This window comes from Sturnira hondurensis, unplaced genomic scaffold (assembly GCF_014824575.4).
Source record: "Sturnira hondurensis isolate 20B ecotype Veracruz unplaced genomic scaffold, ASM1482457v3 Scaffold0022908, whole genome shotgun sequence".
Lineage (NCBI taxonomy): Eukaryota > Metazoa > Chordata > Mammalia > Chiroptera > Phyllostomidae > Sturnira > Sturnira hondurensis.
This window is the reverse complement of record NW_028095539.1, coordinates 1,428,988-1,442,400: the sequence shown is the minus strand read 5'-3', so window position 1 is coordinate 1,442,400 and position 13,413 is coordinate 1,428,988. Positions and strand designations below refer to the sequence as shown.

At 57.1% G+C, this 13,413-nt stretch overlaps 1 protein-coding gene across 3 annotated transcripts in view; it reads right to left on the bottom strand.

Annotated features, from left to right (window-relative positions):
- The window catches only part of NEK6 (NIMA related kinase 6), a 73,389-nt gene that overhangs the window by 26,860 nt on the left and 33,116 nt on the right, over positions 1-13,413 (bottom strand). For all 3 annotated transcript variants that reach the window (XM_037036451.1, XM_037036448.1, XM_037036449.1), the window contains exons 2-4: positions 8,716-8,834; positions 1,440-1,580; positions 100-162 (exon numbers count right to left, since the gene is read on the bottom strand). In XM_037036451.1, the coding sequence (XP_036892346.1) occupies positions 100-162; positions 1,440-1,580; positions 8,716-8,805 (294 nt within the window). In that variant the 5' untranslated portion in view covers positions 8,806-8,834. The remainder of the gene's footprint in view (positions 1-99; positions 163-1,439; positions 1,581-8,715; positions 8,835-13,413) is intronic.

Below are 13,413 nucleotides of genomic sequence, written 5' to 3'. Positions count from 1 at the left end.
GCGTGCCTCGTGCTGGACAGGGCCCAGCACATCTGCCCTTTATGCACTCGAACCAGCCAGCCCAAGTCCACAGGGGTCCGTCCTGTGCAAGGCACTCACCTTCAGGAGGCCGATCTCCTTGACACAGTCCTGCCTAGCCTTGGCGTCCATCATCTCAAATATCTTGGGCGAGAGGAAAAAGAGAAATAGAGGTTTAGATGAGATCGGGTGCGTTCAGGGTGGTATGGCTGTAGACAATAGGTTGGTTTAAAACCCAGCACCGCGTTCCGGTTCATCCACCTCCTTGCAGAGGGACCCTGCCCTGTAAGGACAACAGTTCTGCTCAGTGGGTTTCCACCACATGCTAGGTGCCATGCTGCCTGCTTCAAGTTGACCCCCACCAGGCAGGAATTACTGTCACCGACTTAGAAGTCCAGTGACTTGCTGAGGTCACACACTGAGAAGTGGTGGCCAGGAGGCACACTCAGAGCCTCAGTCTTCACTTCCATAAATGAGGCCGATAGCCCAAGCTGGACAGAGAATAGGGGGTACAGCCCCTGGCACCTTGACCTGTCCTGCCCCCCCCCATCCTCCAGTGCTCACTCTGGGTGCATCTTCCCAGTACCTTCTGACTTAAAGGACAAACAGAGGGTGGACAGGCCAGCAGCCTTACCACAAAACCTGTTCTGGCACAAATGAACCAAGACAGAGAGCCCAGATGAGTCCCTCCTTGGAAGAGGCACCCGTCTGTCTGGCCTTTGCAACCTGGAACCGAATGCGAGTCCCAGACCAACAAGAATGCGGGGATGCTACGATCTTCCAGCTGCAGTTCTTTGCCTGCGACTGCATCTGAGTTGCCTTTTCTCTCCTGGGCCTCTTCGGCCCAGGCTGCTGATCTCCTTGAGAGATTCAGGAAGCTCTGGTGGAGGATTTAAAACCATTTCCTGCGGCAAAGCCGCATTCCAAAGGACCCAGTGGCTCTCACGGAAATGCTGCTTAAAACCATCTGCTTGACTCCCTGCTGCCACTTAGGAGAGACACAGAGGTCAGGGAGGACACTCAAGTCCAGAACCGACTGGCAGTGCAGGCAACAGGGTCAGTGGGACTTAGCTCCTTCCGTGGCTCCGGTGAGGTATTCCCAGCTCTGCACTGGTTTCCTCATCTGAAAAATGGGATGCTGATCCCCACCCACAAGGGCTGCCATCAAGGTTTCGTGAGCCTCTCACAGGACCCAGGGCACTGGACATAACAGGTGCCCAGTGCACACTCATTTTTTTCTCCTTTACACTTACACCGAGCTTTCAGGAGTCCACCTGACTCTCTCTGTAGCCCAGCGAGCTCACGTACAAAGGAAGGGCAGGGAAGATGGGAGAAGGAGGGACTGGCCCGGGGCCCCAGTGTTCAGACACAGTAATCAGCTCCTGCAACTCAGCTTCGACCCCATGGGGTTGCTGGCTCACCTGCACCTTCTTCAGAGCCACTGTCCTCCTGTCCAGCAGGCAGGTGGCCTTGTATACCTCGCTGAACTGCCCTCGGCCGATCTTCTTCTCGATCTGGAAGTCTGCCAGTGAGCAGCGAAAGGACAGGGCGTTCAGGTGCTTCTGGAGGAGACAGACAGAGGACATCAGTGTCCAGCCAGGCCAAGTGGAGGCAGCTGCCTGTTCCCAGCACCCCTCTAAGGTGAAGGAGGGACTGTGATCGCCAATCCCACTGCCAGAGCCTCCGTCAGCCCCCTCACCCGCCATGCTCTGCGATCCCCACAATGATCCCAGTCTGCGGATGAGAACCCGAGGCCGCTGGCTTCTTCCACAGCCCTTCCTCCACCCCCTTTATCTGATCACCGGCCCCTTTGCTAGGTCCTATCTGCCTCTCACTGCCCACTCCCCACCACGGGCCTCTCTGAAAGTGGGCTCCTGTCTCAGCCTCCTCCATGTCCCCTGAGCTGAGGCTCTGACCTGCTCAGAGCAAGTGCTGGGGCCTGTTTGTCCAATGACACAGTGGAATGTGCTCAGAACAGCTTGGTGCACGAGGGACTTTGTGACTCGCTCACTGTCGATTCTGTGAGTGCAGCTGGGATCACACACCCCCAAAAAGGCAACATGCTCGGCACCTGGAGGAACCACGCATCCCCGTGAAAATAATGGCACGTTGTCGTGTAGTGGATTCTGCTGCATGTCGGTTACTGTGCTGGCTGCTTAGACAGGCTGTATGTCTTGAATCTTCTAACAGCCTTGTAAACAGAGCAAGGCTTATTAATCCCATTTTACAAACAAGGAAAGGGAGGCCCGTCACACAGCGAGTCAGTGGGGAGCTGGGACTTGAACAGCCTGCCGGTCTAGAGCCAGCTGGGTGACACGGGGCAGTGCCCCTCTCCTCTCTGGGCCTCAGTTTCCCCCCTGGGACTTGAGGTGTCTAGAGGATGTGATTTCCAAGGGTCCTTGCTCTGGGAACCCTGGGCTGCTTCTCTCCGGGGTGAGCAGCTGGAGTCATCAGCACTCTCCGCCCAGCCCAGGGACGTGCCCTGGAGGCCAGGCTGCCCACTCCAAGGCCTCCAGAAATTCCCAGAGGACAAGGGTGACATCCCAGCCGGCATCGCTGACACTCCAGCTGCACATCTGCATATGCGATGACCCAGATTTGCATTTCCTGTCACAACCCATTCGACCTAATTAGAGGAATGAGCTCCCTGTGGTGGGGCAGGTTACTCAGGCAGCAGCACCCAGCGAGGGGACCTGGAAGGGGTGGGGAGAGGGTCCTCCCAGGGTGGCCTCTGCTCAGGTGGGGGTGCTGCGAGACACAGGGCCCGTGGGCGCAGCCGCCTGAGCCAGCAGAGCCCTGACCCCGATTTAACTCGGGGGCTTCGAGTGGAAAAGGAGAAGGTGAGCTGGGTTCTTGCCCCAGAAGGCCAGGCCTCTCTCTGTCACCACCTCCAAGGCCATCCTCCATAATGGGCCAGCCCTCGCAAGTTCCACTCTCGCCCCGGCCGCCAAGTGAGGCCATCCGTACCCTGGATATAGAACACCAGCCTCAGGACCCCCTGGGCACCCCAGAAGGCGATGCTGGAGATGGGGCTCCTAGGAGCGCTACACTGCTGGGCAGAGGGGGGGCTGGCCCCAGACAGCGCACCCCACGGCGGCTCAAAGTAATCATCTGATGGCCTTTCTGAAAACTGTTCATCTAGTGCTCACCATCCCCTGTTAGGTCTGGACCCTGTGCTCACTCTTGGGGAAGAGAAACACAACTCCAAGGGCACAGGTTGGCAGAGAGGCTGAGACACTGACACAGGCGCCCAGAGCTTGGGTTCAAGTCCACGTTCTGCCGCTTCCTGGCCGTGGGCCCCGGTCTCAGTTTCCTTATCTATGCAACTGAGATAGTGACAGTACCCTGCTCAGAGCTGCCAGGGTGTTCGGTAAGTTAATAAACAAAAGCACTCGGCACACAGGGAACCCTGGGTGTTACGACTGTTACAGGTCTCGGCATCGCGGAGCGTCTGCACAGCGGCAGCCCTTGCTCCCTGGTGGCCAGGATGAACACGACTGCGCGGTGCGTGCAGCCCCCGGCGGGGGGGCACCCAGCCCAGGACACAGGTGCAGGGCGTCCTCACTGCTGCTGTCAGCATCATCCCCGTCCCCATCCCCACTGAGGGTCTGCACTGAGGGGACTTCCAGCTCTGGGCTCTTTAACTGTGGACATTAAAACGAAGTTTACAATATAAGAATCAGATCCATGGCATATCATTTCCAGGGTGTTGGATGCATGCTGGATGTTTCAAGCAGACCATCTCACACAGTTTCCTTGGTGCCATTGCGCAGGTGAGGAAAACTGAGGCCCAGAGAGCTCATTTACCCAATGTCACCTGGCTACAGTAAAGCGGTGAGGCTGACGGGCCCCTGTGTGAGCCGTCTGCGACTGTCTGTCAAGGGACAGTGCTCCCCTGGCCTCACTGCACTGTGGACACCAGAGGCCACTGCCCACTTCTCATTCCTCTTCCCACTGTGCCCAGGGTAGGGGCCCTTCAGTTCTCCTGCGAAGGGGAGCCAGCAGGGAGGCTGAGCCGGGCTCTGCTGCCAGGAGCAGGAGGCCAGAGGGAGGAAGCCTGCTGTGCCCCGAGGCCACACGCCTCACAGAGAAGGGGAGCCTCTGGGAACACTCTGGAGGGGTGGGGCAGAACCAGGGGCCACCTCTATCCCCAATCCCACCCTCCCAAGAAGTACCGCCAGCCTTCTCCGGCCATGGGTGGACATACAGAGAGAGAGGGTATCTTAAACACCCCCCTCCCAGAAAGCTTGGAGGAACACGGCTTTCCTCTCCAAGTCAGATCAAATTAGGCCATAAATGCCCACCCCCTCGAACCTTGTGCTAATTTGAGTTTAAAATGTTTGAAGCAAAATAAGCCCTGGCCATCGACAAATTCTTTTTTTTTTAAAACAGGAGCACAAAATTACATGTTAAAAGAATAAAAATGCATTCGCCCAATTAATTTTCTGAAATCTCATTAAAAAATTTAGCCTGACTAAGTCAGACTTCTGACCTGAATTTTAATCATCTTTACACTGGATGGGTCTTTTTTCCCCGATATTTGCAATGCATCATTAATTTTAAGGCAACTGTTCCTTACGCTTTCAGAAAGCACACTTCATCCAAGTGACATTTCCCGTAGACGAAGTTCACCTTTACAGACATCTGACATCGTGCGTGGGGGACTTCTAATGGAGCTGGTGTCTGCGGATATGGCCGCGTGTTTTAAATCAGCGCTGCATGAAAGGGCGCGATCTACAAAGAGTCCATGACCCCACTCAGCCCCTCAGGGCTGGCTAATTTCAAACCCAAGCAGGGGCAGGCGGGGCCCCTGGCTCCGTCCCTCCTCAGCAGGCGGGCTGCAAAGAGGAGTTCTGAGTAAGACCCCTTCTCTGAGCTGGCAGAAGGACACAACGAGGTAAGTGCCAGGCGTCACACTGTGGGAGCACCCACCCCCACGACCGTCTCACCCCGGACATCCGCACTCGGCTCCGTGAAATGAAGAGCAAGATGCTCTAGGCGCAGGAGATGCTTGACAACAAAACCTGCAGTCACCTCGACTGCAGTGGCTCCGCAGGCCGAGCTGTCCACCGAGCCCAGTGAGAGCAGAGCTTAATCAAACCTGCGGAGGAGAGGACGTGGAACTGGCTCCAGCTCACTGGTGAGCAATGTCTTGGGGGCTGAGGCCCTACGGAGCATCGGCCACTGCCCAGGAGGCTGGACGCATCCTGAACTGCCCCTTCTCCCTCACTCCTTCTGTCACCAAAAGCAGATCTTTCTTCCTCCCAGAAGCCTCTGAAATCTTCCCTCCGGTGTCCAGCCTATTTAAGGGTAAACCCAAACCCTGTCTACTTCAGACCCATAATGGGCTCCCCATCTGTCACAGACTCAATTCCAAATGACACAGCGTAGATTCCAGGCCTTTCAGAAATGCCGGTCATAGGACCCTATCTAAGCATCGGCGTTTAAACGCCTGGTCTGACCCGCCGGGTCTGGCTCTTTCCCTTTCCTGGAACACGCAGACCTAAGGCAAAAACGAGACAGGCACTTGGTGAATTTACAGCAAAGCAAACACTTCTTGAATTTTTAATGGCCGTCAATATCTGGCCATTAAATCTTCTCTAACCACACCGCTGGTTTAGGGAGACTTTCCCAAAGCTCTGGGCCGACGCAATGCCGTCGGAGCGACAGCTGTCCCTTTCTCCGGCGAAGCCGGCGCATCCTGCTCCCTCTGACGGGCGCTGAATACAACAGAACTTGGCGCATCCCAGGCAAGTTCGCAGAGACTTTCCAGATGGCAGACACATTAGCCAAGTCTTTCCCTGACGAGAGCACCTTTCTTCTTCTTGGAAATTCATGTGGTTCTTAGTGGGGCAGCGGACCCTTGCCATCTCGTTCCTGGTGAAAATGCTCTGTAGCAAAATGGTAGACTCACAAAGCCTAGATCGTTTTAAGCTCCTGCCCTCGGCTTCATTCATTCATTCATTCATTCATTCAAAACCTCAATAAAAGCAGGCATGTTCAGCTTTCCCAAGTTTATATGAATTTCACATACGATTCTGCCAGGTTCGGCAAACATATTTTCATATGCTATAAAGCTCCGTGAAGTGAACAAATTATGCGCCTTGGCATAGAGGGGCAGCCCAAACCAGAGTCTGAGCCTTCGCTAAATTGCTCTTTCTACACCAGGGGTATTTCCAGCTCTGGGCTCCTTAGCCGTGAAAACTAAAATAAAGTTTACAATATGAGAATAAGATCAGCCCTGGCTGGGGTGGCTCAGTGGACTGAGTGCTGGCCTGCAAACGAAAGGGTTTCAAATGGGTTCGATTCCCAGTCAGGGTACATGCCTGGGTTGTGGGCCAGGTTCCCCAGTTGGGGCAAATATGTAAGAGGCAAACACCCTGATGTTTCTCTCCCTCTCTTTCTCCCTCCCTTCCCCCTCTCTAAAAATAAATAAATAAACTCTTTTTAAAAAGATTAAGATCAATGGCATATCATTTCCAGGATGCTGGATGCTGTGCTGGGTGTTTAAAGTAGACCATCTCACGTAGTCTTCAGGGCCCCATTGCACAGATGAGGAAACGGAGGCTCAGAGAGGTCTGAGGGATGGAGCTGGGAACTGACCCTCCTGGAGCCTGGCTGCTCCCACGAAAAACGATTTCAGGGAAACAGCAATGCCACCTGCCACAGAGGGAAGTGCCTCTGCCATCAGTCCCAGGTGTTTCCATGTCCTGAAATAGGCAAGATGAGGGCCCTGGTAACTCTCCAGAGGGTGTTTAAACAGCAGACAAGGAGGAGAGGAAGTGCCTGGCTCTCCTCTGTCCAGCCCAACCTGCCGTAGTCCCAGCGTCAGCACCACTGTGCCCGGTTCTGCAAACCCGGCCAGACGCTGGCGGGACTGGGGCACCTTCACCGACAGCCCAGTCACCAGCAGGCGCCAAGTAACTGTATCTAATTACACTTAACTACGTCACAACCGGTCCAACACCTGTGGTGAGACACCATGGCCACTGCCGCCGCCGCAGCCCCGCGCAGCCTCTCCGTGTTCGTGAAATAATTACAAGGCCCCCTCTTCTGCCAAATGAGGCTGTAATTAACCCTAATTGCTCAAAATGCAACTGGCTAATTCTGGGAGATTAATCAAGGGGGACTCGATTGTTAGTGAAGGACTTAATGTGACAAATTGCTACACCGCAGAGGAGGCCCTGCTGCCCCCAGCATTGCTGAGATGTCCCGGTGCACTCTGGCCCGGCAGGGTCCTCGAGCTGCCGGTTTTCCAGGACCTGCCTCCCCAGTTGCTCCCCGTGCAGGCGTTGCCTCTGTGTGAATCTGTTGTGAGATGCTCCGCTCCTGGGGCTGGCGCAGCCCACACCAGGGAGCCTGGCCTGAGGAGAGCTCGGGGGCAGGAGGAGGGCTTCCGACTCGCCTGCTTCCTTGACCAGGCGCCTTTGCGCAGTGCGTGCCCTGTCCACCTGTCCTGGCAACCCTGTACAATCAGGACAAACACCAGCCCATCTTCCAATAGGAACTAGGTGGTTAGAAGCTGTGACAATCCTTCCATGGCTCAGGTTGGTGGCCATCTCTGTCTGCCCCTGACTTAGGTCTCACAGCCCTAGGGACAAAACCCGACCCTGGACAATTACTCTTCATCATTCTAGGCTGCCTACAGGACACCACAGCCTCTGGCCTCAGCTGCTCCACCCAAGCTCTCTGTCCCCCCCACACCCCTGCATGCCACTTCCTCAAGGAAGCCTCTCTGGCTTCAGATCAGGTGCTTTGGTGGGGCTTCACAGTGGCTCCCAAGTTTCTTCTCCCTCCCCAACCCCCTCCCCTGCTCCTGAGACTGCGTCATACAGAGCAGCGCATTAACTCAGTCGGCATGAGGGGCTCCTTGGTGCCTGGCCCAGGGTGGTGCAACCAGCAAAGCCCCACTCCAGAGGACACTCTCTCTGGGGAGGGAGGGAGACCAAGAAACCAGTCCCCAGGTGAGATGTGACCGTGGCTGTGACCTAATGCCTGTGTACAGGTGTGGAGGCCGCATGGAGGAGGGGTTGGGGGGAAGCAGAAAGACTCCCCAAAAGCAGTGGCATTTGGACTGAGGCCTCTGGAGGAGCTGGGGAGGGCACTCCAGGCCCAGGGAACAGCAAGGGGTATGTGAGCAACTCAGGATCCCAAAAGCCGCCTTTGGAAAAGCTGGGAAAGCCTGCCTGGCTCTTCAAGGTCTCCAGAGATGGGGAGGCAGGCAGAAGGAAGCTGGTGCCTCTGAGCTCTGCTGGTTCTGGATAAAGAGGCCGAAGAGGGCCAGGACATGGTTCTGACCAGAAGGGAGGCATTTTGGCCCGGAGTAAGGAAGTTCTTTCTGACCCTCAGTTCAGCCTTCACCCTCCTGTCCCCCCGGGGCCTCCGAAACTCCATGTCCATCCTTCTCAGTAGCGCTGACCCTCTGAGATAAAGTTGTTCGTTCCCATGGAAACGCCCAGGCACAGGACCAGGGCCGGACATCCCACCCAGAGTCCAGAGCAGACAGGCTTCGGCGAGTGCTGCCAAACGGCACGAAGAGCTGGCCGGGTTAGGCGGTGAGCTCTGCTCCCATTCCTGGAAGCAGGCAAGAGGAGGCTTTGTCAAGGGGCGGCCCTCGTTGGCCGAGACAGAGCTGTCCCAGGGATCTGTGCTCCTTGGAGGTTCCAAAGGCACTGTGGATGGAGGAAAAGGGCTTACCTGTGGGTCAGGAGGATTTGCGGGCCCTGGGGTGTGGCAGAGGTTGTTCGGGCTGCCTCCGTGGGACATGGGGCTGGGCTGTCCTGCCATCCTGCATGCCAGCCTCAGGAGGGCACGGGCTGCAAAAGAAAGAGAGGGCTTTCTCATACACTTGCCTATTCATTGCCTCCCCCTGCCGGCCCTCAGATGGAGGAAGTGCTTTCAGCTGCCCCGTTTTGCAGACGTGTGAGTCGTGGGTGCAGTTAAGCACCTTGTGCACCGTCTGACTCAAGGTCACCCAGCTCAGAAACAACAGGGCTAGAACTCACCGCCCCTTGAGACACACTTTCCCTCCAAGTGCTGAGCTGACCGGGTGGCCAGGGTGGTCCCGTAGGAGAGAGGGGGAAGCCTCGGCTCTGTGCAGGACGAGTCCAAAGGTGGCCCCAGCCAGCAAGGGAGGCACCCGATCCAACCTGCCTGTGCCAGACTCCAAAGGCTTGCTATTTCCACATCACTGTCCTCCATGCCTCTTATGGGGGCAGTTCTGCCCCTCTGACCCCCAACATCACTCTCACATAAACCCAGGCTGGCAGCCTGGGCTGTCAGGAGAGGGAGACCTTGAGTCAGACTTCAAGCAGCAGCTGCAGGAAGGAGCCCACATACCGTCCAGGCTGGGTCCTGTGCACCAAATAGCAGAAGGCCAAGGCCATGGTCCTGCTCAGTCCTGCACCAGCCTCTGGGGACAAGCAAGCAACCCCTTCAACCTCCAGCTCTCGAGCTGTTACATCAGAAGTTCCCAGAGAGTCAGGATGCTAGTCACCAGTTGCCATAGTAACCGTGGCAGCTGTCTCTGATTAAGTGCCACCATGTGCCCAGGCCTGAGCTAAAGGTCATCTGAGTCTCACTCTCAATATCACTTCCACTCCTGGTGTTCCGGGCGGCCTCCGCCGGAACCTCCTGGTGTTCCGGGCAGACAAGCACCCCTGGGGCTTGGACAGAGGCTCAGGCCCTCAGAAGACGGCAGGGGGCCCTCGGGTGCAAGGGGAGCAGCCTCCTCCTTCAGAGCACAGGCCTTCATCACCCACGGGCATTTCCACAGCACCTGTATCCAGGGTCCCTTCCCGTGTCCTCTGGCAGGCCCAGCTCCTCCCTTACACACCTGTCACCTGCGTTTCAGGGTGACACTGCTCCCCAGCACACAAAGTGGAGGTAGAAAGCGAGGCCCCGTGGAGCAGCTGCACAGAGCGTCTCACCCAGCCTGCGCGGCCTCCTGTGTGTGAAGCAGCCCAAACTCGACTGGTTCTGACCCCACACGCGGCACTTTCTGCGGTTCGTCCTAGTCCTAACGTGTGCAGATAAAGGAAACCCGTGTCCCTGAGCTCTGCTGTCTCTTTTTTCCTCTTATCTCAAATCAGTGTCACCTTGAGGGCACTGTGGCGCTAGGCCTATCCTTCCTAGGCCTCTGTGTCCCCACACCCCTGCCTCTCCCTGAACGGCAGGTCCTTCAGCCCTCCCCCACCAAGCCCTCCTCCTGCACACGGGCAGCTGAAGCCATTTCCTGAAATGCAGGTGGGACCACAGCCCCTGCAGCATCTGCCCACCATCTGTGCCTGAGCTCACCCCGGGGAGCACAGCCCCCCGGGGGACGCAGCGAGGACCAGGTATGAAAAGCCCTGGGATAAACAGATAAACACGAGAAGGAGCAGCTTTCGAGGCAGCGGCAGCGCTGTTACTCAGGGGGACATGTGTGCAACAGACAATACACCGGATACAGAGGGAACAGAATGTAAAATGCGCATGAATTTTAAGATAAAACCGGAGACTTCCTGCAGGCTCTGCAGCTGCTTCGGGCTGCACCCCCAGACCCCTCGGGGTGACATGTTTGCCATCCTCTGCCCTCAGGGGGACCTCCGGGAGAGGTGGGAGAACTGCCTTCAGCTGGAAGGTTCTGTCTTTATCGCAGAAGGCACCAGCATGGCCCACAGTGCCTCGCTCCCCGGCCCACCTGCTCACAGATTTCACGTGGACCAGAAACTAAGGGGCAGTCCTGGCTTCCCCTTCCCTCCCCCCACCTCACACAGCCTCTGCGGCCAGCCCGGGTTTGTATACTGATCGGGCGTGTCACTCTGCAGCTGAGACCCTGGGCAAGAAACACTGGTCAGGAACCTAGGCGGCATTTTCAGGCATCATTCCCCATGTCCCCACAAGGCATTCCTGCATCTGAGCTCAGAGGCAGGGGTCTCCCCTCCCGGAGCTTCTCAGGGGCTCACCCTGCTTCTCTTCACACAGGGGTGTTGTGAGCACCCCCCACCTCCTGAGAAACCGCAGTGACTACGAGCCAGCAACTGCGTGCACCCACGACGCTGCGCCTGCCCCCTGCACGGCAGCTCCATCAGCCCTCCCAGTCCCACAGCTCCTCGGAACAGGCTCTCTCATCTTTCCATCTCACCGATGAGAACGCCAAGGCCCACGGAGGCTGAGATTAGCCCAGATCACACAGACCACAGAGAGAGGAGCCAGGATTCGAACCCACAATGGCATCTTTGCCCCAAACCTCCAGGAGGTGCTCCTCACAGCACCTCCCAACATTGCTCCTGTGTGGAGGGAGCAAACCTCCCCCCTCAAGAACAGGGCCTGTGCTGAGTGGGCCACAAGAGGCCATCCCCCCAACTGGGGCCCCATGGTTCCTGTCCTTCAGGATGGCACCAAGGACACGTAGCACCTTTTCTGCCAATGCCCTGGGGCTCTGGGAAATTACTGTTCCTAAGAGCTATTCTTCCAGAACATAATAGGAGGTACTGCGCCATGCTCCGGGTGAGGAGGAGGGGGGACTTTGTTCCAGAAGAGCAGCAGCCGAGGAGGGCCCTGCATGTCACGCCCCACCCCCCAAGTGCCAGAGTGGGCCACCGCAGAAGGGCAGGAGGCTGGGAGGCAGGTGGCAATGAAGGCCCTCTGAACTTCCGGTGGGCCAGGTCCTTCCCATTCCTGCTGGGGCTTGTTGGGAGATCCATCTCACAGAACAGGAGTCAGGCTCGGAGGGGAGGCTCACGGTCACGTCTCGAGTGAGCCACAGAGGGGAGATTCGAACCCGGCTCTCACCACCTCCCAAGCCACCCCTAGGTCCCTGCATCTCTGGGGGTATTGTATTTCAAAGGATTTTCATTCTCTTTGTCTCTACCCCAACAGAAACCTGACCCCAGAAATATCCTGCCAGAAACTGCTCCTTATGGGGCTCAGACTCAGAGAGACCAAGGCAAAGGGACTCAGGGAAGACGTGCAGAGCAGGGTGCGGGCCCCCAGCCAGCCCCTGCCAGCACCCCAGGTACCACTGGGAGCTGCCTGTCCTGGGCTCCCACCGAGCTGCAGAACAATGAGGAATGGGCTGCCAAGCCCGTGGCAGGAGCCAAAAATCCGTGGAATGTGAGGCCCAGAGCCACAAGCCACACTGAGTGCTCCCTCAAAGAGGGCCTTTCTTTGCAGGGAACCCGGATCCTGCATTTCCAAGGCACTGCAGACACCCATCGCAGCCTCCAGCCTGGGTTTCCAAAGTGAGCACGTCTGCCAGGCTCCCGTGGACCGCACCAGGCTGAGCCCTCAGCTGGGGGCTGAGGCCTACTTGGGATGAGCAACCCTGAACCATGTGGGAAAGTGAAGCTAATAGTAAGGTCTGTCTGTTAGGGTGATTGAAAGAACCAAACGCGTTAGCGGATGTAGGCTCCCTGGAACAGAGCCGGGCACGTGCAAAGGCCCTGAAGCTTTGGCGGCTCCCACTGTCCTTAGTGCTGTCCACCCCAGGCCACAGAGGAGTGAGGGCCTCCCTGTGACAGACATGGGGACTGGGGCTCAGGGGGCAGGGACATGCCCAGTGCCACACGGCCTCTTCACAATGACTTGAGAGCCAACACCTTCATTACTTATGGGAACCGTGGCCACCTTCACAAAGCCCCCTGACTTGCTCCTCCCCACCCTGGGCTTTGACCAGGCTCTAAGTACTGTAGAGTGTGACCCTAGGGGACATGGGCACTTGGGTTTCATCTGGACACTCCTTAGAAGTGATCAGCTTCCACTGGGCAGGGCTCTGAGTTCCCCTAGTGGTCTTTGAAAGACTGTTGTCTGGCCCTTGCCTCCCAATTTTTGGAAACTTCCTCTAGGGGACAGCCATGTCCCTCCTTAGTGTCCTGCCAAATGCCACACCTCATGGAGGTTGGCAGGTCACTGAGGCCCTTACCCTTCCAGTGCCAGAGGACCCAAGACGCCAAGAAGGCTCAGGCCAAGGACCCGGCTTGGGACACACGTCTGTGAGGATCTGTGTGTGTCAGGGGTCTTGCTGAGGTGCATGAATATACTGTGTGGGCACAAGTATTTGTCACTTTGGTCCCCAACCCTGAGGTGGAAGCAACGTGTGTCCCCTGCCCTTTTCTGCACACATGTGTGCATGCGTGTGCTTGGGGTTCACCTGGGGACCACAGCTGTGAGCCCAGATACCTTCTCAGTCCATCCACCGAGGCTGGAGTGTCCCTGTCCCTTGTTGGGGGTAGTTAGAGGGTGAAGGTGACGCAGGCTGATGTGGCTCCCAGGCTGACAGGTTCTGCCAAGTCCGGGAGAACCATACAGCCGTCCTTGGAGGCGTGGCCTCGGCTAGACACCAGACCCTGGGCTGCTTTCTCAGAGAAAGGCCACTTCCCAGTCCCTCCGCTGAGCATGAACAGCTCCACAGGT